This window comes from Rhinichthys klamathensis, unplaced genomic scaffold (assembly GCF_029890125.1).
Source record: "Rhinichthys klamathensis goyatoka isolate OS25496 unplaced genomic scaffold, OSU_Roscu_1.1 h1tg000338l_1, whole genome shotgun sequence".
NCBI classification, from domain to species: domain Eukaryota; kingdom Metazoa; phylum Chordata; class Actinopteri; order Cypriniformes; family Leuciscidae; genus Rhinichthys; species Rhinichthys klamathensis.
In genome coordinates this window covers 343,779-364,975 of record NW_026606852.1, presented here as the reverse complement: position 1 = coordinate 364,975, position 21,197 = coordinate 343,779, and the positions used below count along the sequence as shown (strand labels likewise).

Here is a 21,197-nt window from a genome sequence, read left to right as displayed (position 1 = left end):
CTGAACAGAACAGATGTATTCTCACAAGGAAAAGGATGACGTTTACAACAATTGTCATTCAAGATTACTTTAATGAGCTTTTTTTTTTTTGACAGAGGCCTCACCCCAATCCAATCCTGTGAACACATAGCACTTTGTCCAGCTGACTCAGAGACGCATCGTATAATGATGTACAAATGAATAATCTGAACTATTACAATAAATAGAGTAAACAACTCGGTTAAGTAAAATAGTTAGCAATTTCGAACTTACAAAAACCAGCTCTGGGATGCATGATTAACAGAGGGGCTTTTAATCAGAGGGCTAAATGATGCTTCGCAAACAAAGAAACTTTTCATTATGGGTAAATAGTCAAATTTTATTGGAAAACAAATATACAACTTGGAATGGACTATCTGAGGCATGACAATGCCATTAAGCGGCTTAAAAAAAAAAAAAAAAAAAAAAAAAAAAAAAAAGGTAAAAGAAAGAAAAAAAATTAGTTGAATAAGTGATTAAAACATTAAAAAGCACTGTAAGATTCAAACAAGTTCTTAGTATAGAACAGCAGATACAAAAAGAGTTTATGTACGAGTATCTTGTAGATACACCCGTGTCTTTTTCTTTTTTTTTTTGCAGTAGTGCAATGCTGAGAAATTTCATTATATTATATATATATATATATATATTATATATAATATACTTTGTCCATAGTCCATGCAGAGTTACTCCTCTACATTGTTGCCGTGCCAGCGTCGCTGCCAGAAGACAACCAGCTGGCAGGTCTCCACTCTTGCTACGCATGAGGGGGGCAGACAGACGTGACGTGTACGTTTTTGCACGTCACAACCCCCTCTTCACGGCAACAAGCACCTGACCGTGTAACCGCACCGCCACTCCAAAAACACGATGACAGCAAAAGAAAGGGACATGAGGACTGAAGATCCTATGCAGTTTACATGCAGTTCCTTTGGACAGCCGGGAGGAGGAAGGGGAGGGGACTTAACATTTTACAGATAAATTAAACAGAAAAAAGGCAAATTATTTATAGAAGAGAGAGGATCTGTACAAGGCCTTCATTTCGCCGTCATCATCTGTACAAATTCTGTGGAGACATAGAACGGGTTAGTCCATTTCTGAACGATGACACGATTTCTTACATGAACTCAAGATGCACCCTGACACCATATCCTAACCAGCCACGACTGCGCCGAGTGGCATTTTGTTGGTTGCTTGGTTTCTGTGATATGCTGGAATCTTAGTGATCCAAAAATCCCACTCCACATAACAGTATATTAAACAAACCATGTTCTGATGGTTGTGCGTTTTATTGAGGACACGATCTAACAAACAATGAGTTCCAAAACAACTTTTCAGTCAACTCACCTTCGTAGTTAACCTGTCCGTCTCCGTCAATGTCTGCTTCTCGGATCATCTCATCAACCTCCTCGTCGGTCAACTTCTCTCCAAGGTTTGTCATGACGTGACGCAATTCAGCTGCGCTGATGTAACCATTGCCATCCTGAAGCACAAGATATCCAGGTCATTGACTGCACCTGACTTTGGGTGGCACTATTTTGTGTCTTATTCTGGAACTAAACAAGCTTTACCTTATCAAAGACACGGAATGCTTCTCTGATTTCCTCTTCGCTGTCGGTGTCCTTCATTTTCCTCGCCATCATGGTCAGGAACTCGGGGAAGTCTATCGTCCCATTTCCTATGCAGAAAGCGAAAGAATTCAGACAAAGCCCAAATGTTACCATTCACTTGGGTTGAGGATGCACGTGGTCGTCCTTACCATCAGCGTCCACTTCATTAATCATGTCTTGCAGCTCGGCCTCTGTCGGGTTCTGTCCGAGTGAGCGCATGACAGTGCCCAGCTCTTTGGTTGTGATGGTGCCATCGCCGTCCTTGTCAAAGAGTGAGAAAGCCTCTTTGAATTCTGTGAAGGGTGACAAATAAATGGAATAGGATCTTGTATAAACAGAGTCTCCCAAAGATAAACAAACACTGAACACAAAAGACACACAGAGGAACCAGAGGGGGCAGTTCCAAAGAAGGCTTCCCTTCAAATACACTTTACACACTCACTTTCAAAAACAAGCTCTTTAAGACATTAGTGCAAAAGAAGCTTGAGCTCAACCAAAGAGCTTTTAAAGTAAACTAAGATTGACCCCATTTATTTTAACACGTGTTTCCAGGTCTTAATGAATGAATAATCGGTGCCTGTTTTTCTAAAAGAACAAAAAAAACATAATCTTTTATTAAAATGCAATAGCTATGAAGCTACTCTGCTTTTTGGCTGCCGTAATGAATCCTCTCTTTTTCAACCACCAGGCTTCATTCCGAAAAGTAACACCTACTTTACAGTCCAACCAATTACCAATTAGCAACATGTCCTGGCGTATATATTTCCTCTCGCTGCTGCAGGGTCCGAGACCACAAGAGCACGACAGTTAGGCAGTCTTCAAAAAGCAGTTTGTCCTTACTCATAATGAACACTGCAAAGAGTCACTGTATAGTGGGAAAAAATCCGCAGTCTGTAATTACCAGTTTATTACGCAAGCCACACAGGAAAAACATGTGACACTCAAACTAGAACAGGCTTGAACAACTACAATGGAAAAAGTCCTAGATCTAAAAAGAAAATGTGACATCTGTTTATGTAAAAATACCACTGGCTGCTACAACTGCCTGTCCTCGCATAAATGAAACCTTACCCTGCTTCTATGCAAACTATCAACTCCGAGGCACCGTTTCTATGGAGATCCAGCACTGTGACCTCACTCTGTTCCTATGGAGACCCACTGAACCATATGGAGATCCAGTGCTGTGACCCCATTGAGCGGATATAGGATCTAGATTTCAGAGCAGTATGGAAACACTGCTGTGACCTCACACAATCTCCAGGGAAACACACTTTGGAGACTATGTCTTGATGGATAAACCACCATGACCTCACTGTCGCTATGGAGACAGACCACAATGACCTAAATGGTATCAGAGCATTTCTGTTTGAGGTTATTTACTGTAATAGCACAAGCATGATCAGAAACATTAGTCAAAAATCCTGAAAGTGTGAGGTTTTCATATTACTTTTCTTCCAAAATAACATTAATCTTGCAGTGTGGTCTTTGCACGCGATACCAGAAATATGAATCTCAGATCACCTAAAATGAAACAAATATTCTGTTGTCACAACACAATTCTAGCACATGTATGCGATTACATTAGAGACAAAGAGATAAGTGCACTCCTATAAACACTATATAAACCATTGAAATTACCCTAAGGATCCAAAACACCAAGGAAACATATTATAAAGACATCAAGAACATCACGTCCCAATAAAGTAACGCATATAAGTCCATCATGAGCTAGAATCTGAAATATCAGGTCAGAAATGACTCAAGGCGAACCAGCAGCCAATAAAATTGTAACTTCATGTCAAAGCCATTGATATTGAGCAGGGGACACACCCTTGTTCCTCAGTGCCTGCAGTTACTAACGCTCTCCAACAGAGAAGGGTGTGTTCATCGAACACTACATCTAGCCCCAGGAAATTACTCAGTCACTTAGTTTTAAAGCCTGCCGTTAAACGCTTCCCACCACAACAACCTGTCCATTAATTTGAGGAATGTGTCCCGACCCAGTCTCAGGGCTTGCCATAAAAGGAAATAATATAAATCCACGGAGAGAGAGGGTGGGGGGAGAGGGGGGAACCACGGGAATCCACACCACTGACCATGTGCCAATAGAAGGAAGGTGGGAATGTCTTACCGGCAATCTGTTCTTCTGTCAACTGGTCGGCCTGCAGAGAAAAAGAGAAGACGTACATTGAGAACAATGATGTATATGAAGTACTGGTGGAAACAAATCTAATCATTTAGAAACCAACCATTAAACCCATATTGGTCAACCATTAAATTAAATATTGGTGGTGACATGTCAATGGGTTTAAAACCTAAGCATCATAAAGGATCTGATTCACTTCTATTTAAAGGAACAATTCACCCCAAAATGTCATGTTGGACAGAATGACAGCCTCAGTCTCCATTCGCTTTCGTTATGGGGGGAAACAGATGGAACTAAAGTAACGTTAAACGTCGACTGAGTCTGTCAGTAACTTACCTAACATCCCCTTTTGTGCCCTAAAGAAGAAAGTCAACCAGTTGTATGGGTTTGTAAAAACATGAAGAATAAATGACCATTTTCATTTTGGGGTGAACTTTCCCTTTAATGCTAACTGTAGAAGGTGGCGCAGTCACTTCTCCACCGCTCATAAAAGTCTTTGTACTGCTTTATTCATGAGGAGAACATTGAATTAAAGAACAACAGACGTCCAATGCTTTCCATACGCGTGTTTGATAATGAGCACATATTGAAACATAAGCGTGTGCAAGAGAAATGCGCCATACTTGCAGCTGACGTGCCCCTTAACTGTATTGGCTATCAATGAAGCTTTTGAAATTATTTCATGTAACGTTAAGTTACAGCAAGAGAATCGAATATTTAACTGATATTCACCTATGGAATTAAATGAATACGCATATATAAAACACAAAAAGAAGACTACCAGTCATTAAACCATAACACTCCCGAGTCCCATACATTCAATGAAAAATAATATAACGTTATGCATAACTATTCAATACCAACGAACTGTATACTGACTGTAACGCGCATTATTTTATATGTTAGTCTATAATAACTACATTTTGCACCAAATAAACAGTCACGTTAACACAACAGTTTTTACTCACCATCGCGATATTTTAACAGATGTATTTCCACACAGAACAACAGTCCGCAGCTGGCAAACAAACAGGATGCAATCATACAGTGCTTGACGCGCCTTTAATGGTCGCTTATAAACCCCTCCCCCTGCTTTATCTCCATCCGCCAACACACTTCCTTCCCTATCAGAAACGATCGTCAAAAATGTCACAATTGTGATGCGTAAGCGAACAGTAAAGAGTACCGTGGATTTTATACGATAGCGACGTCTTCAAATCGCGAATATTTATGCTTTGCAGCGAGGGCGGGCTTGTTTTGAGTGGAACTAGCTAACCGGCGGAGTCATACATTCTGCTAAAGTGTGATGCGTCAATCGCAGTACTAGACGTTATGGCAAGGAGAGGCGGCTTCTGATTGGTCCATTTGTACCCGCAATGCGTCACTCGCTAAGATCCGAGGAGAGCTGCATTCCCGACTACTAGACTCAATCACTACACATCAGGGTCAGATATTAACCAGGGCTCAAGGCAGGAATGCCATGGAAATTGACAAATGTGTGCAATTATTTAAAATATTTGGGAAAAAATGTCCCTGAAGTACATTCTTAATTTGTTAATCTGTTACGTGATAGTTTATATATTTATTATTGTCTAGGCCTATAAATATTATTTTTTTATACTGGACATAATTGACAAGATGCTATGGAAACTGCTCCTTGAAAGTCAATGCCCAAATAGGCTAATGCTCATTAATAAATAATAAATTAATCAATCACAATTAAATTATTAATACATTAATTACAAAAAACACTGATTTAAAAAAAAAATGCTGACACTGCGATGCACCTTAAGCAAGTGAGATTCATAGAGATAGTGAAGCATTTAAGCATCAAGTGATCTAAGAAGTGTTTAGAGGTTTTTTATTTTTATTTTAATGATGCCACCAAAGCAATTAATAATAATAATAATACAAGTTGGTTAAATTTGAGCAAATTATTCGTTACAATCATTATGCAAGAATGTCACCATATATTCAGGATTGGCAGGACCAAATGTAATAAATTATTATTATAAATAAACCAGCAAAAATAATATAGGTTAACCACTAATATAAATATTGTGGGGTGCATGTCACTCTCAATATTTGTTACAGCACCATGCAGAAAAATTAACTTAATGGACATGCTGGGCATATGTTTAGACTGAGCATTACGTGTAATATTATGCCTTCAATGCAATCAATGAAATAAAACAAATGCTTGACCCGCTCTCGCTCCGTTAAAAGGATTTGAACATTAGTTATGGAGTGCAATCCACTTAATTTCTTCATCAGATTGATTTGGCAAGGCTGGCCTGCAAGCTTTACAGAATGTCTGCCTCCAATGTCTTATATACGACAAGAAGAATAAAGCATTTATAAGCCCCCGCGATGATTCAGATCCCATTAATACTGTACATGAATCACCTGAAGTAGGACAATTTGGCTTGATTGCAATTAAACCGAACGATTTTGGAGACATTTCATACACTGTATTAGATCCATAGTTCGTCATAACAGGTTATGCACTGACAGTGACTGTTTGTATGCTTTTGGCGTGTTGTGTGCTTGCAATGGAGTGTAACATCAGCTGAGACAGGCTCATCTAGCGATATCTCAGATGTGGCATAAGGAGCAGCAGGTTTGTGGGCACACGTGCAGTAGATGCTAGGCCTGTATGTACTCACTGAATGCATGAGTATCTGATGGCCTGCTTCTCTATGCTTGGGTGCCTGGCTCTCTCTCCCACTGGCCACCTGTCTCTGGACCAAACCCAGTGAAGTTGCAGGTGGGAGAGCGTGGAAACTCTGGGGTCAGTTTAAGAATAACACAACAGGCTCCAGTCCTCGCAGCAAAATAAGGTGGGTTCATTTTTGGCCCATGCAATAAAAGTCAGTGGGGTCCAGTGTTGTTTTGGACACCGTTGACTTTCACTAAATAGTCAAAATATTTGTTCCGTGTTCTGAGAGTGATTAAATCATGAGAATTTTCAGTTTTGGGTGAACTATCCCTTTAGACTGATCGCAGTGTGTTCCCAGATTGCACAGTTAACGTGAAATTGTTGATTCGTAAATGGATGCAAACATTCACGCACAAACAGGAAGCATACCATCCGCACCCAGCCATATGCACAAACACACACACAAGCGCACCATTTAGAGATCCTTATAAGTAACTGCTTCAGTGTCCACTTGGCACTTGCCACCGTCTCTGCTGCCTAATCCTCAACACAGTGGCGTCTATTCATTCAAATCTGCTTTTCTACACTGGGATTGCAACTCATAGAGAAGATTATTCGACAAAGAAAGGAGAAACATCATAAAGGGCCTTGCTATTAATCACAAGGGGGAGATAAGCTGGATTCAGACTGAGCATGAATGAACGGTCTTTAAGAAGAAGAAACAAACATGTTTGTGGCTGCAAGTTAGTGTGTACAAATTTGGCTTTCTGTGTAAATTTTCTCTTGTTAAATGTAGATGTTAAGATGTAAAGTTAAGATGTAATCATCTTTTCCATCGCTTTAAATCTTCTAAAAAATAGCTGCTACCTTTAGGTCTCTCAGCAAAACCATGTTTTAGGTCAGACATAGACATAAATGAGAGTTTATTTAAGTAATGAGAAAATACCTAAATGGATGAATATAATCGGTCCTTGAAATCAGCATCTTTATTCCAAAGGATTCAATATTCCAGAATAGCATTATTAAACCAGTCGTGGCTTGTGATTAGTCAATACAGCATTTCAAGGGGTTGGAGTTATCGTATAGCAATGAATGAATAATGAGTTCCCACGATTTATTAATTTGTGTAAAAATTAATTTGTTCATTTTAAGTAAACTGTTGCCAACGCAATTCATTCAATTTTTTTTTGTTAAATTGTGGCCACTTTCTAACTAAAACAAGGGAACAAATTAGCACAATGTGGCCATGACTGAACTAAAACGATTGAACAAATAATGTGCAGGGCTCCATGTTAAAAAAAAAAAGCTGCTCGAAATAGCTGTTTGGAGTTCTTGCTCCTTTCCTAGAAAAGGACTTCAGTAGCAATTATCACAGAAAAACATATTGGCTAGCTGATTGATATTTTTGTTGCATTTTTATTTCAGGGATATTAATTCTAGCGGAAAGATGCCACTGAATTTGTGTGTCTTAAATTAACATATTTAATGGAAGATTTGTCTTTAATAATTTCTAATGTAGTAGCCTAACAATTTTATAAAAGCAATAAGGCACTCTGTCATGTGTAAGTTTCAGTTTTCATGGACTTTTAGCTTGTTTATTTGTCTTAGTTTCCCACCAGTCATCAGTTGTCATGGACACTCATTTAATCATCACCTGTTCATTATCATCTCATTATCACTGTGTATTTATTTTGCTCTGTTTGATCTTTCAGTTTTGGGTAGTTGTTTGTGTTGGACATACTGTTACGCCTGATTACCTGCTTACTTATTAAACCTCATTTATCATTTTTCATTAAGTCTTCATCATCGTGACACACTCAAGGTTGTGCTGATTTGTGAATAACTTTGCTGCTAACAACTCTTTTTAATGAGACTTTTCTTATTTATAAATTTGAATGTTCTGTTTCTGGATGCTGATTGGTCAACACAGCATTCCATTGCATCATTCCCCATAGAGACCAATAATTTACCTTAGATTACATGTCAGGGATTATATCTTCGAATGGATTTACTTAATAAAATAAAGATTTAATGAAAATTCACTTAGAGTTGCAATGAAACGGAAGTAGCCAAAGATATTTTCTTTTATATTGTGATGTACATTCAAGTCAAACAAATTATCGAAAAAGAAGAAAATGTAGGCAGGGACTTGGTCCTATCAGCTTGCAGTTAGTTGTAAGAAAGGAGCGTGTTTAAGAAAAACAAAATGATTAGAGGGCTGTATGTGAAGTGCAGCATCCATGACGATTAAGTTATTAAAAAATTTATTTACTTTAAGATTATTACAAAATAGATATTGTGAATTTTCATTTCATGCTGACTTTAATAGGCCTATAAAAAATATAGTCATGACTGAAAGGGCTGCAGGCACCCTGTCGCTGCGCAACAACACCCTTATCAGTGACTCTATTCATTACTGTCTGAAGATAAAATAATGATAAATAAAAATCGAATAATATCTGTCAAAGTTATGCTTTTGAGAGCAATATTGTCATGAAGGAGCCAATTGTGGGTGTTAAGAATTCCAATCTCGTGCTATTTCAAGTTAATGTTGTGAGCAGTGAGCATGTTTGAACGTAAACCTGCATGACGTGTTTGCCCTACAATCATTTTGGGTAGTGCATGAGTGATGGTACCATACGTGGGCAGGAGTGTGAAGGCAAGGCGTTTATGTATACTTCTCTAAATGTGTTGTTCTCCTGAAATGACTCACTCTTCCCTGTTTTTCAAGCATATTTTTTCACTCAGCGCTCAAATCTTCTCTTGTAAAGCATGTAGAACTGTGGCACTTCAATGAAAGGAGGCTTTATCTGCATTAGAACATTCCAGATCTTTCCAGATCTAGAGCTCAAAAGACAACCCTCATACCTTGAGCGTTAATAGGCAAGTCAAGGCAAGTTTATACAGGGCAAGGCATTCAAAAGACATTGCAGAACACCCCTTTACAGGAAATATGCAGCAGACTTCTCCTCTTAAGGGCAAATGCTGAGAACTACAGTATGGTGCACTAAGTTCTGTTCGCTGCTGGAGTCTTCAACAAAGGGCTGTGGGTAGATAATGAGGCAGGTATCTGGGTGTAGATGTCTGCTTGTGTAACTGGAGGTTGTGTTGTCTTTAATTTATGAGGCCTGCCCATGTTGGAGTTGGTTTTCAGGGACGTATGAGGATGTTTAGCTCTTACAGGAACATACAGTTCGACGTGACAATATAATACATTTGCATAATGCCAGCCTAATGACACAACGTCTACTTTGACCCACCCTCAAACACAGTAGAGGCCTGGAAGAGTTTGGTTCATGTTGTTTATGTAGAGAAGACGTCTGACCAATGGAAAGGAGGGATTTGATTTTGAACGAACCATTTTCAGACTCTTTGAGAAATGAGGTGATGCTGCAATGTATAATATGAGAAAATTAAAGTGTTTTTTGAGTGTTTTGGAGGCAAGTAAACCTGTTGTAGGTGACCTCCAAAACAAAATTAGGAACCTTTAAAATAGCATAATAGGGGCAATTTAAATCATGGCCAAGACTTACAGTAACCAGATCAAAATGAGAACTAAAATAAACTAAAATAAAGAAACAAATTACTACAATGTGGTCAAGTTGTAACTAAAACGAGGGAAATAATTACTACAAAATGGCCACGATTTACCTAAAATTAGGGACAAATTACTACAACATTGCCACATTGTAACTAAAAGAGGTTGTGGGAATTAATTCTTAATTTGTGGCCTTGATATCTACAAAACTCTTTACAAAAACACATACTTTTTGTCATTGATATGCCTGCTCACAATTCAAGAGTTGTGAGAGTTTAATGCCATTAAACTCTTGTGGGTCAAGTAGCCATGTGGGTTGTTTAAAACAGCATAAGTACTTTCACCCTTGAGTTCGGTAAAGATTTACAGCCAGATGTTGTTGGATTCATGCAGTTTCTTAACTCTACTGTTACACTTAGATTGAAAAGCTGCACTCAGCATTACTCGGAGCCCAACTCTGGATTAAATTGTTGGCAGAAAGCAAGTCGAGGGCTTGCAGGAATGACGTAAAGGGGAGATAAGGCCAGAGCATGAAAGAGCTTAGTTCACATCCTAAACTTTATAGTTTTATGACTGGGAGATAAACGCTTGCAAAGTGCAGAGTCCAAAGGCAGGACCTTAAGGGCAGCTGATAGCTCTTTTCTTTAAGAGTTTACTGCTTCTGTGTGGCAAATGCTCCAGATTCAACAAGGCGTCCCTCCCAGGTGATATAATGTCATGCCATTAACAATGTCACTACAAACAAACAAAAAAGAGATAATGAGTGTCAACAAGACACAAAATGTTGAGTCTTACTGAATGGAAAAAAGGGTTGTGTATAGAAGTCAGTTGTTTAGGTAACCTGAAAAGCTGGAACATAGAATGACAGTCCTCCGCCCGGTTACACCTCTTATGTTATGCAACACAATGATAGATTTGCATGTAAAAGCCTCTCTCCTCTCAGAAAAGTTTTCTTTTGGGTCTCAGAGACCCCAAGGCTGTTTTGATGGCTCAAATATCATGAAGTATTAGGTTGAAACTGAAGTATTAGGCTTTACCTAATCTTGATAACGCACGTCAAAAAACCTCCATGAAAACATTGGGCCCTATTTTAACGATCTAAGCGCATGGTCTAAAGCTCACGGTGCAAGTGCACTTAGGGCGTGTCCGAATCCACTTTTGCTAGTTTAACGGCTAGTTTAAAATGGTCGGCACGCCCGGCGCATGGTCTAAAAGGGTTGTCCCTATTCTCTTAATGAATAATGGGTGTGTTTTGGGTGTCATGGCGGATTCGCTATTTACATGGTGGAATTTGCAAGTGGAAAGACTGAACGCTTCTCTAGAGAGGGAAAAGATCTGCTCTTGCGCGAGGTTAAAGCGTGCAAGGAGACCATCTACGGGACAAGCCGGATTCCACCATATCGTTATGTACACAATATTAATCTTTTACTTTGTAATCCTTTTATTTTTAATATTTGGCTTTGTGTGCTGCTGTGCGTCCCTGTGTGTGTAATAAGCAGAGTGTATGCGCATTATAGGCTCATATTACTAATGGGCCCTTTAAATAACAAAAAAATAAAATACTGTGCCGTTGACTTTAGACCAGGTTTTTGTTGGTCAATGTTGTCTATTTCAGTTGCCTCAAAATAGCAACGTGCCAACAATGCACATGAACACACCTCGTTTTCAGACCAGCGCGCCCATGGGCGCACAGATGGGCACAAATGCATTTGCTATTTAAACAACGTGGCGTAAAAGGACGTGAAAGTTGGGCTGAAACTAGCAAAAAACACTTGCGTCGCGCCTGGCACCGCATTGCGCCGGATGTATGATATAGGGCCCGTTATATTACTTTTGCTTGGCATCTTAAAGACTAAATATAAAAGATGAATAAATGCAAATATTTGAATTTGAATTAACTGACCTCAAACAAAAACAGTTACTGAAAACATTTTTGAAAAGTGCATATCTGCTTTGTGATACAACTGATGGGTTAAACTGTCAATAATGTCTGACTACTCTATTAAGAAGACCGAATTAAAAGAATCTGGAGGTAAAATAAAATTAATCTCAAAATATTTTTTTTTACAAGCTAATATTGTATTTATAAAGTCAGTCCCAACAATACAGAAGCCCAGTCCACAACAGAACATGAGAGTTACATATTTAAGTTTAGTTTGCTGATGCTATGCATTAACATCCATTATTCATTCCTAAAGCCAGAATGAGGGTGTTAACTAAAGAAATAGGCTGTAGAGTTTTTAAACAAAGAAACAAACAAGATTTGCAAGGCTAATAGAGAAAATGAAAGTCAAGAGAAGGTAGTAGGTGAGGGGCTGATCTGCTGATGGGGAGAAAGACAATTGAAAGGTTTATGACAACAATTACTGTAGAAGAGGATGGGAAGGGCGAGCGATAAGGATGGTTGAGAGAGGAGGTGGGGTATAAAGGGAGGGAGAAAGGAAAGTGTACATGCGGCTGCTGCCCTGCTCTTGACCCCCTCTCCCTGTGTGGGCCTTCATCTGCAGTGCAGGGCTGCAAACAACTCTGATGATCTCATCTTGCAGGGCCCACACACACACACACACACACACACACACACACACAGCATAGGGATGAGTGCAGGTGTCTGTCTGGTGCCTCTTGTGATTGACTGTCTGCCCTAAAAGGACAGAAACACACTGCTGCCACCCAGGGGTGAAATGTACATACTACACTTTCACAACACTAATTCATCATCACTTATTCAGTAACACTTGCTAATTTACAGTGGGGAGAAAAAGTCTGAGACCATGTTAAAATTCGCACACACACACATATTTACTCATTTTTATACTAGTAATATAATTAGTAATAAAAACTAGTAATATTATTAGTATTGAATTAGGAATGAATGAAAAATAGAAGTATATTCACAAGTGGTCTCAGGCTTTTAGAGCCCACTGTTGTAAAAATCATGTATCCTTATACCAGCTTATAATCAGCTTACGTGACATTTAATTTTATATTTAACAATATTATTACAACATTATTTTCCTGTTAACTCTGTAAAGCTGCTTTGAAACAATCTGTATTGTTAAAAGCGCTACATAAATAAAGGTGACTTGACTTGACGTCCAGAACTCTGGTAAAAAGGTTATTTTTGTTCATTTTATTTAAGGAAAAGTACTAGTGGGTGTACAAATATCATAACTGATAAAAGTATTTGACAATATTTGAGTGGATTTGATGATGCCATATGTTTGAACATGCATACATATATATATAAATATATATAAGACCTTTGACTTATGTGCAAGATATTATTTACCATTATTTCACATTCTGTTAAAGAATCACATAAACAATGTAATATTTCATCCCCAAAACAAAGGGAAACAAACAATTATTAGACATTTAACATTATTTAATGGCATTTAAACACATTTTACCACAATTCATATTACTATAATGCATCCAGACCATTTTAAAAATTTGAATGGTCCTGCCACTGCTGTTCAGATGTTTCTCCTCTTATTTGAATATCTTTAAACCGTAGCTTCTTTTTTTAATGTCAGTGCCACAGGAGTGGAACTAATGTGTGTCAGTTGATAATTTTGGTGAGAACATTGCATATGTTTTTCTTCACATGAATTAGTATCTTCAACTGAGTCAATTGCTGTTCAACTGAGCTTGTTGCTCACAGATCGCTCCATGTTTCTTCTGCATGTGTTTGGCATTCTTTCACTCTCACATGGGACTTTAAAAGTCAGCAGTCTCTTTTTAGTATAAATTACTGTATTGGGATTTCCTTTAAACACAAATGTACTGCATCTACATTGATGCTGGATGAACCAGACAATACAAGCGCACTGGGGCTGTGTTATCGATACCGACGCTTCTGTCGTGGTGTGAGGTTGTCAAGGATACGTGGGCTGCAATGGGTGTTATATTGCAGGGAGGGATCTTCAAAGTTGAACGGGGGGTTGAACTGCTCCTGAATGTACTCGGGCAGCAGGTGAGGAATACTTGATGGAGAGAGAGAGAGAGAAAGAGAGAAAGTTCAGATCTAGCATTCACAGTGAATGCACTTCAGGGACACAGACTGGTTTATGCTTAATCATAATAAGCAGCAAGTAACATTCTGTATTATGAATTTTTAAGGATGTTAAGTAATTTTTAAGTAATTTGTTGAGGTCAATTTGTAAAGAAAGACTGCACGCCTGCGCACATATATATATTCAAACACGCATATCTATAGACTAAACATGAAATACGCATGTGCACGCCGTCAGGGTTTTCACAGATTCAAATTTTTTAAAGTTAACGCGGAGATGATAACGTTTAAAAAAAAATTCAACTCTTGCACCTTGGAACCTATTTCAAGGTTTGCGTTCTCGAGCCACCAGGCACAGTTGTTGTGCGGATGAGCGGGCCGGAGCGCGTTAAGGGTTTTCTGTTAGAACGGTGTCGTGTTAGCGGCCCCTAAGTTAATAACTAATGATCTTTGCAACAAAAGTGTATCAATCAAAACTAACTTTAGCTGGACAATATATTTATTCTAGAGCTGCTGTGAAGCCGAAACAATCTCTGTTATTTAAATTGACTATTATCACTGTAAAGCTGCTTTGAAACCATTTATATTGTTAAAAGCGCTACATAAATGAGGGTGACTTGACTTAAGATTGCTTTAAAAAATCCTCCACAATGTCATTGAATGTGTGATCAGGACACTCACTCCCCAGTGATGGTTTTCTTTCGTGAGCAGCAGCAGAAGCAGGCGAGGGCCGCCAACAACAGCAGCAGCAGGAGGGGGATGCCGATGCCCAGGACCAGACCCAAAATTAATGCCTTCTTATCCTCCATAGTTTTATCACCGGACGTGTATGTGCTGTTAACATTGTTCCAGTCTGAGAAGGAGGAGGGGGGAAAAAAAACAACATTTTAATGAAAATCTAATGAGCAGATTCAGGGCCTGAACGCTTTTCTCTGGTGATGCTCTTACCAAATATGCATGACTGTGACTCCTTCTTTAGATCAGTGCCATTGCACACACACCTGTAGCCACCATAGGTGTTTACACACTGGGATGTTTTTGAACATGGAGCCTCATTTGTCTTGCATTCATCAAGGTCTAAATAAAACAAGGAATACAAAGTCTAAAGACAAGGAGTAGAACTTAAGCAGTCATAAGCACAGTGGAATTAGAGGTTCACATCTTATTTCTAATACAATACCACAGTTAATTCGGTCCCCAAATATGATTGGTTAAACAATGTCAAAGAGAATTCAGTTCAACAGTTTGTAATGTTTGTTGTCTGTGTTCCAGAGAGTTAGTGGTGTTAGTGTGTTAGTGGTGGGGATTTTTCAGTAAATATTACTGCAGGTTATATTTTTTACGCCAGAAGGTGGGGGAAAATGAATGTGTTAATGAGTGAGTCATTGAATCGTTCACTCAAGCGGTTCATTCAAAAACACTATGGTTGAGTAGGTACTTATTAAGCAACCACTGAAAAAGCATGTTCTATATAGCATGAATGTGTGTAGTTGGAATGTAATACAGACGTACAACATGTATATTTGCCATGTTGTCATTATCATTTGATCATAACATAACAGTGTCAGTTGCATCACTTCACTTCCATTGACAAATCCTTCCCGTGGTCTCATGGGATGGTAAAGTGTCCATTGTATGTGCACTTCAAAATCTCGCCGGAAGTATTGGCTACACTTTTATGAGTTCTGTGAATTTAGACATACTACTCTTTGCACATACTGTTTTTCGCCTACCATATAGTAGTGAAGTATGTGATTTCGGATGTAGCCTAATTCATTCAGAAATTAAACAAGTCTTCACAAAAGAGTAATTAAATCATTCACTCAAACGATTTGTTCAAAAACAACGATTCATTCAGGAACAAAAGTTATGTTCTCAAACCATTCAACAATACTGATTCATTCAGAAACAACACTACTCTCAGTTGCTCTGAGACACGCTGCAGTTGATCCTACTCTGGCCTTTTTTTCATTGGTGAAGTAAAAATAGACAGAGTACTTGGCAATACTGCGTCTAAAATATGAAGCTATTCATTGTTAATGTTAACTTCAATATTCACAACAAAAACTTGTTTATTGAATTCATGTATAAAAGAAATATCACACTCACAATAAGGCTGAATGTCAGGTCTGATTAAATGTATAATGTTGTGATTGACAAAGCAAGTGTTCCACAGAGCTCAGCTGTGTAATAAGTGAAAATAACATATTACATTCTCTTACCCTCCACATAGGCTGACCGGATGCCGTAGAACTGTCGGACTCTGGAAAGGTAGTCCATGACATACCAGTGCGGTGTGTCGCTGGACACATTGATCCTGTACTCGCTCAGCCCGCCTGCTAATGCTGAATCAGGAGCTATAGCACTGGCGTTGTAGAACTTGTTCTGGAAACCCAGTGACAGGATCTTCTCCAGCTGCAGAGAATGCAGAAACGTTAACGCTAAACACAGATGAAGATAATCTGAGCTGCAGAGTTTATGACATGACATGTCTTTGAATTCATCTGACATTTATCTGATTTCTCAGATCCACGCACTGACCTGACTCAGTCCCTGTCCAGACTCCTGATTTCCCCAGTCCATGGACACATTAAAAACATTCCATCCTGGAGAAAAAAGACATTGATGTTGGTCTCTCCTAAAACATGAAACCCAGGTGGGAAGGATTTCCCTACAAGAAATCCCTGTAAGTTTTCCTACCGGCTTATAATAAAACAAGCACTATCCACCTTTTCCCAAGGCCCCATGACGCTTTGCGTGAATTATGGGAGTAATTTTTGTTAAACTGTAAAAAATCAGCGAAAGGTTCACTCTATGAATGCAATAATAATCATTTTCAAAAACTGGAAACAATGAGATGACATTATTCTATTCACCCTTCAACCATCGAACATTAAAAGGAATTTAAAAGTGTAAAAGCATTAACAAATTACTACAACAGACAATGAATAACCCCAAAAGCTTGATTATTTCCACAGCATTATTACGGATGTGTTAATTATCATTGTAGTAATATACAGTATGTCTGTATTATGTAACTTGATCAAAAATGTTCATTAACTGGAACATTAAGTGATAATATTTCAAAGCTATTTCCAACCTGACCTGCTTTAGAAACATTCCAGTAAACACGGCTAATAGGGATTAGAAGTGAAAAGGGGAGACAATTACATTTTAAAGACAAACTGAAAAGAGACGTGAGGATTTGGGGAGAAAAAACGAGAGATTCTTGCATTTGAGTGAATTATTCATGGGATATATCGTAAATTAAACCGGGAGAGCAGATCACAAATGCGCAGTATGTTCTTTTTTTTTCATACTGTGGTCTGTGGTCTTTAAAAAAAAAGAAAATAATCAGGAGGAAAAGAATGCAGCGACTGAAAAGAGCTCTTGCCATAGATATTCTTGTTATATCATGTCACATTCAAATGCCAAGGTCTACATTATTCTCCTGACATCTGAAAATAGAACATGAAGGACATTTTTACAGCTCTTTCAGTGAAACTGACGGATAAGGATTATTTGTAGGGCAACCTTATGATTTGAAATGATTTATTTCAGTCTTTTTGAGTGAAACTTTCCACAAACTGGTTGTGCCTCCCATAATCTAAAATGCAGTAGGTGAGTTAGGAAAAAGGCGGAAAGCTGGGATGTCCAATCCTGCTTCTGGAGCCAGGGCGTTTGGCTCCAAACACACCTGAATCAAGGTCTTCAGGACCTCTACTAAGTCTTTTAGGCAGGTGTGTTGGAGCAGGTCGCAGCTAAACTCTGCAGGACGTCGGCCTGGCAGGAGCAGGATTGGACACCCTATACTACAAACTCTTCCAAGTGGAATGGTAAATAATTGGATTAATATTATGTTATCATTTTAGATTTAATGTATTTAAATGGCAGGATAACAGTTTTACTAGCCATTGCCGTCCTCGACAGGAGATGAGATTTTCTATAGTCAGCACAACACATGTCAGTGCCACCACTCTTTCAAGAGACCAAAACAGATTTTCATTTTATCTTGTGTTTTTTACAGCTTATAAAGTGTGATACTATGACTAATCCTAGATTAAGACAGAATGATAAGACAGAAAGATAATACAAATGTATTGGGAGGGCTGAAATGTTTTAAAATATTTGACAGCTTATCTTAATACCTCTTGGGGCCTGTACTTTTTATAAATAAATGTATAGCTGTTAAGTTAATTGTTTTTAAAAAAGTAACTTAGTTTATTAAATAACAGGTATAGAAACCACTGAAATTACACTGTATTTCTACATTGTCTAAATTCCTACATTACAATTTCAATGGTGGCATTCTAGCTCAAATATCCACCCCTCAAATTTTTTAACAAATAGCAACCTGATGAAACCTGTATAATATAATATAATATAATATAATATAATATAATATAATATAATATAATATAATATAATATAATATAATATAATATAATATAATATAATATAATACAATATAATATAATATAATATAATATAATATTAAAAGTGAATCAATATACACAGTCTTACCTGTAGGATTAGCAGATTCACCTAAAAAAAAGTAAACAAAAGTTTTGCATATGTTTTACATAGATGCTATAAAATGTAAATATAACTTATAAATATTATTTTTGAGTATACAAATAAAATACAAATTATTGTATAAATATTTGAAACCAAAAATATAAAAACTAATATGATCCTAGTTTAATATAATCATAAAAATCTTGCTTATATATGAAATGTATTACATATATTTGTGCATATGCCCTTTATTGAAATATTATTATTACATTGCAATAATCTCTAAAGCATTAACACATGTTGAGCAGCAGATGTCCTCAAGGTGCGTGTTTTGTCTATCATGACACGAAGCAATTGTTTAAACTGATTCGAAGATTCAAGATGTTTGTTTCTTCAATCACATTACATGGGTATGGTAAAATGTAAAGTTCAAGTTGTGTTAATGACTCCAGGAATTGTGATTTTTGAGATATTACCGATTCAAACCACTTACCACAGCCGTCAGTATCTGTGGTGTTCTGATAACGGCATAAGCACCGCACTGATCCTGGCATGTTCACACACTCAAACTTAGCATTGGGACAGGCTGAGGGGTTCAGACACTCATCAATATCTGTTGGTAGAATAAAACATACTTGAGTGCAAGTGTGTCTTAAAGAATGCCTGTGAGGCTGTGCATTCACGTGGCATACCTGAGCACTCTTTCCCATTGCCAGCGTAGCCAGGCTTACATTTACATGTATAGTTGTAGCCAGTGCTGGTGCAGTCTGCCATCTCATGGCAGGGGAAGGGGAACGGAGGGAGGCAGAAGTCTGTGGGACAGAGTTAGATTAACTTTGTTTTAAAAAAATATATTTTTTAGAGCCGTTCTGTTTCTTAAATCTCATAGGATGCACTGCATTTGAAACTGTTGCAATGGAAATTTTCAAAATAAAATACTAAGTGGGCCTTTTAAGTAACTACTGACCATTTTCAAAGCATTTGTATCCTTGTTTGTCCTTGTACACAGTCGGAGGAGGACACTGTCCACATGTGAAGAGTTCTGCTTCTTTTTGTCTGATGCATTCCACACCAGGAAAACAGGGTTTACCTTTACACACATCTGTTCTGTTATCACAGTACTTGCCACTGAAACCTGGTGGACAAAGACATCCCACAACCTAGATGTATACATACAGAAAAACACATTTGTCTATGTTTAGGAAGCATTGCATGTCTGTGTGTTCAAATTACCCTTAACACCACTGTACACAACTGAATAGCATAGAATTCACTTGACTCTACATGAATCTGTAGCTAAATTTAATTGTAAAATACTTTCTTTTTTTCGCAAATATTTTGCACTATACTTTGTTGAAATTGCATAAATAAGACATGTATAATGTTTTTCAAAAGATGTCTATTTCAAATAAATGCTGTCCTTTTTTTTAGCCATTCTATTCTTCAAAAATTCCTAATGTATAACCATTTCCACATAAAAGATAGTAAGCAGCACAACTGTTTTCAACACTGATAATAATAATAATAAATGGATCATGTATTAGACACTGAGGACTGGATTAAAGCTGCTGTAGGTAGTTTTTGTAAAAAATATTTTTTTACATATTTGTTAAAACTGTCATTATGTCCTGACAGTAGAATATGAGACAGATAATCTGTGAAAAAATCAAGCTCCTCTGGCTCCTCCTAGTGGTCCTATTGCCATTTGCAGAAATACACACTCCCGGTCAGAAACAACCAATCAGAGCCAGGAGGAATGTCTTAGCAGTGTCAATCACGCTCGTGTACGCCCTGATCACACCCCTCTCTTGCACAGCGCGAGCGCCGGAGCGCGAGGCGTCGTTCAAACTCAAGATTGCCGGCGAGCTGCAGCTGTGCTTATGACGGAGAAACAACCTAAACTGCCAATTCTCGAGTGACACCTGCTCATAAAACAAAGAGGTAAAGGGAAAAAGACCGATGACGATAAACAAGCGAAAAAGAGAGAATTAGACAGAGCCCATTGACTCGGTGTCAAAACTCTAGCTGCATAACATGTAGATAAAATGTCACGCACTCTGCTAAGCAACAATTGAAACCTGCTAATTCACTGGCTTGTCATGTTGCTGAAATAATGTACTAGCACACCTTATCTAGCATTATATATCGTTATATTAACGTTATCTTACTAGCTATTTATAACTTATAGAAAGAGTGCAACGTTATAAAGTTACATGTATTGCAAAATACATAATGATTTGAGGACCAAGTTTGTAGTCAAAGTATGGGCAGGCCATAGTCAATGTAAAGCATATTATTGACGTTTAGTCCCTATTAGTGAATGTGCCATATAACTTTTTATCCGCCGTCATCGGTGGCCCTGTTTACTAGCCTGCGCGTTCACGACAGGCTCCGCTGTGGAGGGCGAGCTGTGGAGGGAGGGCTGTAGCGCAGCAGAGAGCAAGGGGGTGGGACCTGTAAGTTGTGCTTGTTCAAATTTTCAGGCTAAGTCAACGTTTTCTCAAAACTCCCTACTGCAGCTTTAATGATCCTGAAAATTCAGCCTTGCCATCATATGAATAAATTACATTTTAAAATCTATTCAAATAGAAAACTGTATTTATTGTATTTTTGACCATAAATGCTCCCAACTGGTGGTATCATCACACAAAGATAAAGTTCCTCTGCAAACAAGTACTGTATCTGTTTGCAGG

At 38.1% G+C, this 21,197-nt stretch overlaps 2 protein-coding genes across 3 annotated transcripts in view; both read right to left on the bottom strand.

The window, feature by feature from the left end:
* Nucleotides 1–597: 597 nt before the first annotated feature.
* On the bottom strand, nucleotides 598–4,889 carry calm2a (calmodulin 2a (phosphorylase kinase, delta)). Its single transcript, XM_056272419.1, has 6 exons — nucleotides 4,743–4,889; nucleotides 3,760–3,790; nucleotides 1,778–1,921; nucleotides 1,590–1,696; nucleotides 1,366–1,501; nucleotides 598–1,084 (listed from the first exon to the last, which is right to left on the bottom strand). The coding sequence occupies exons 1-6, from the start codon at nucleotides 4,743–4,745 to the stop codon at nucleotides 1,056–1,058; spliced, it is 450 nt and encodes a 149-aa protein (XP_056128394.1). The 5' UTR covers nucleotides 4,746–4,889; the 3' UTR covers nucleotides 598–1,055.
* Nucleotides 4,890–13,052: 8,163 nt separating this feature from the next.
* si:ch73-105b23.6 (fibrillin-2) overlaps nucleotides 13,053–21,197 on the bottom strand; it is a 37,586-nt gene continuing 29,441 nt past the window's right edge. The window contains exons 17-25 of one of the 2 annotated variants that reach the window (XM_056272462.1): nucleotides 19,472–19,664; nucleotides 19,197–19,316; nucleotides 18,998–19,117; nucleotides 18,511–18,531; nucleotides 16,528–16,592; nucleotides 16,209–16,401; nucleotides 14,935–15,063; nucleotides 14,668–14,839; nucleotides 13,053–13,957 (exon numbers count right to left, since the gene is read on the bottom strand). In XM_056272462.1, the coding sequence (XP_056128437.1) occupies nucleotides 13,813–13,957; nucleotides 14,668–14,839; nucleotides 14,935–15,063; nucleotides 16,209–16,401; nucleotides 16,528–16,592; nucleotides 18,511–18,531; nucleotides 18,998–19,117; nucleotides 19,197–19,316; nucleotides 19,472–19,664 (1,158 nt within the window). In that variant the 3' untranslated portion in view covers nucleotides 13,053–13,812. The remainder of the gene's footprint in view (nucleotides 13,958–14,667; nucleotides 14,840–14,934; nucleotides 15,064–16,208; nucleotides 16,402–16,527; nucleotides 16,593–18,510; nucleotides 18,532–18,997; nucleotides 19,118–19,196; nucleotides 19,317–19,471; nucleotides 19,665–21,197) is intronic. The other variant, XM_056272463.1, reaches the window with a different exon arrangement.

What these genes read in the sequence shown, in the direction of transcription:
- calm2a (XM_056272419.1), bottom strand. An exon ending in TAATGAAGTGGACGCTGATG is followed by an intron (nt 1,697 to 1,777) that starts GTAAGGACGACC and finishes CTTTCTGCATAG; the next exon opens with GAAATGGGACGATAGACTTC. An exon ending in CGGACAGGTTAACTACGAAG is followed by an intron (nt 1,085 to 1,365) that starts GTGAGTTGACTG and finishes ATGTCTCCACAG; the next exon opens with AATTTGTACAGATGATGACG.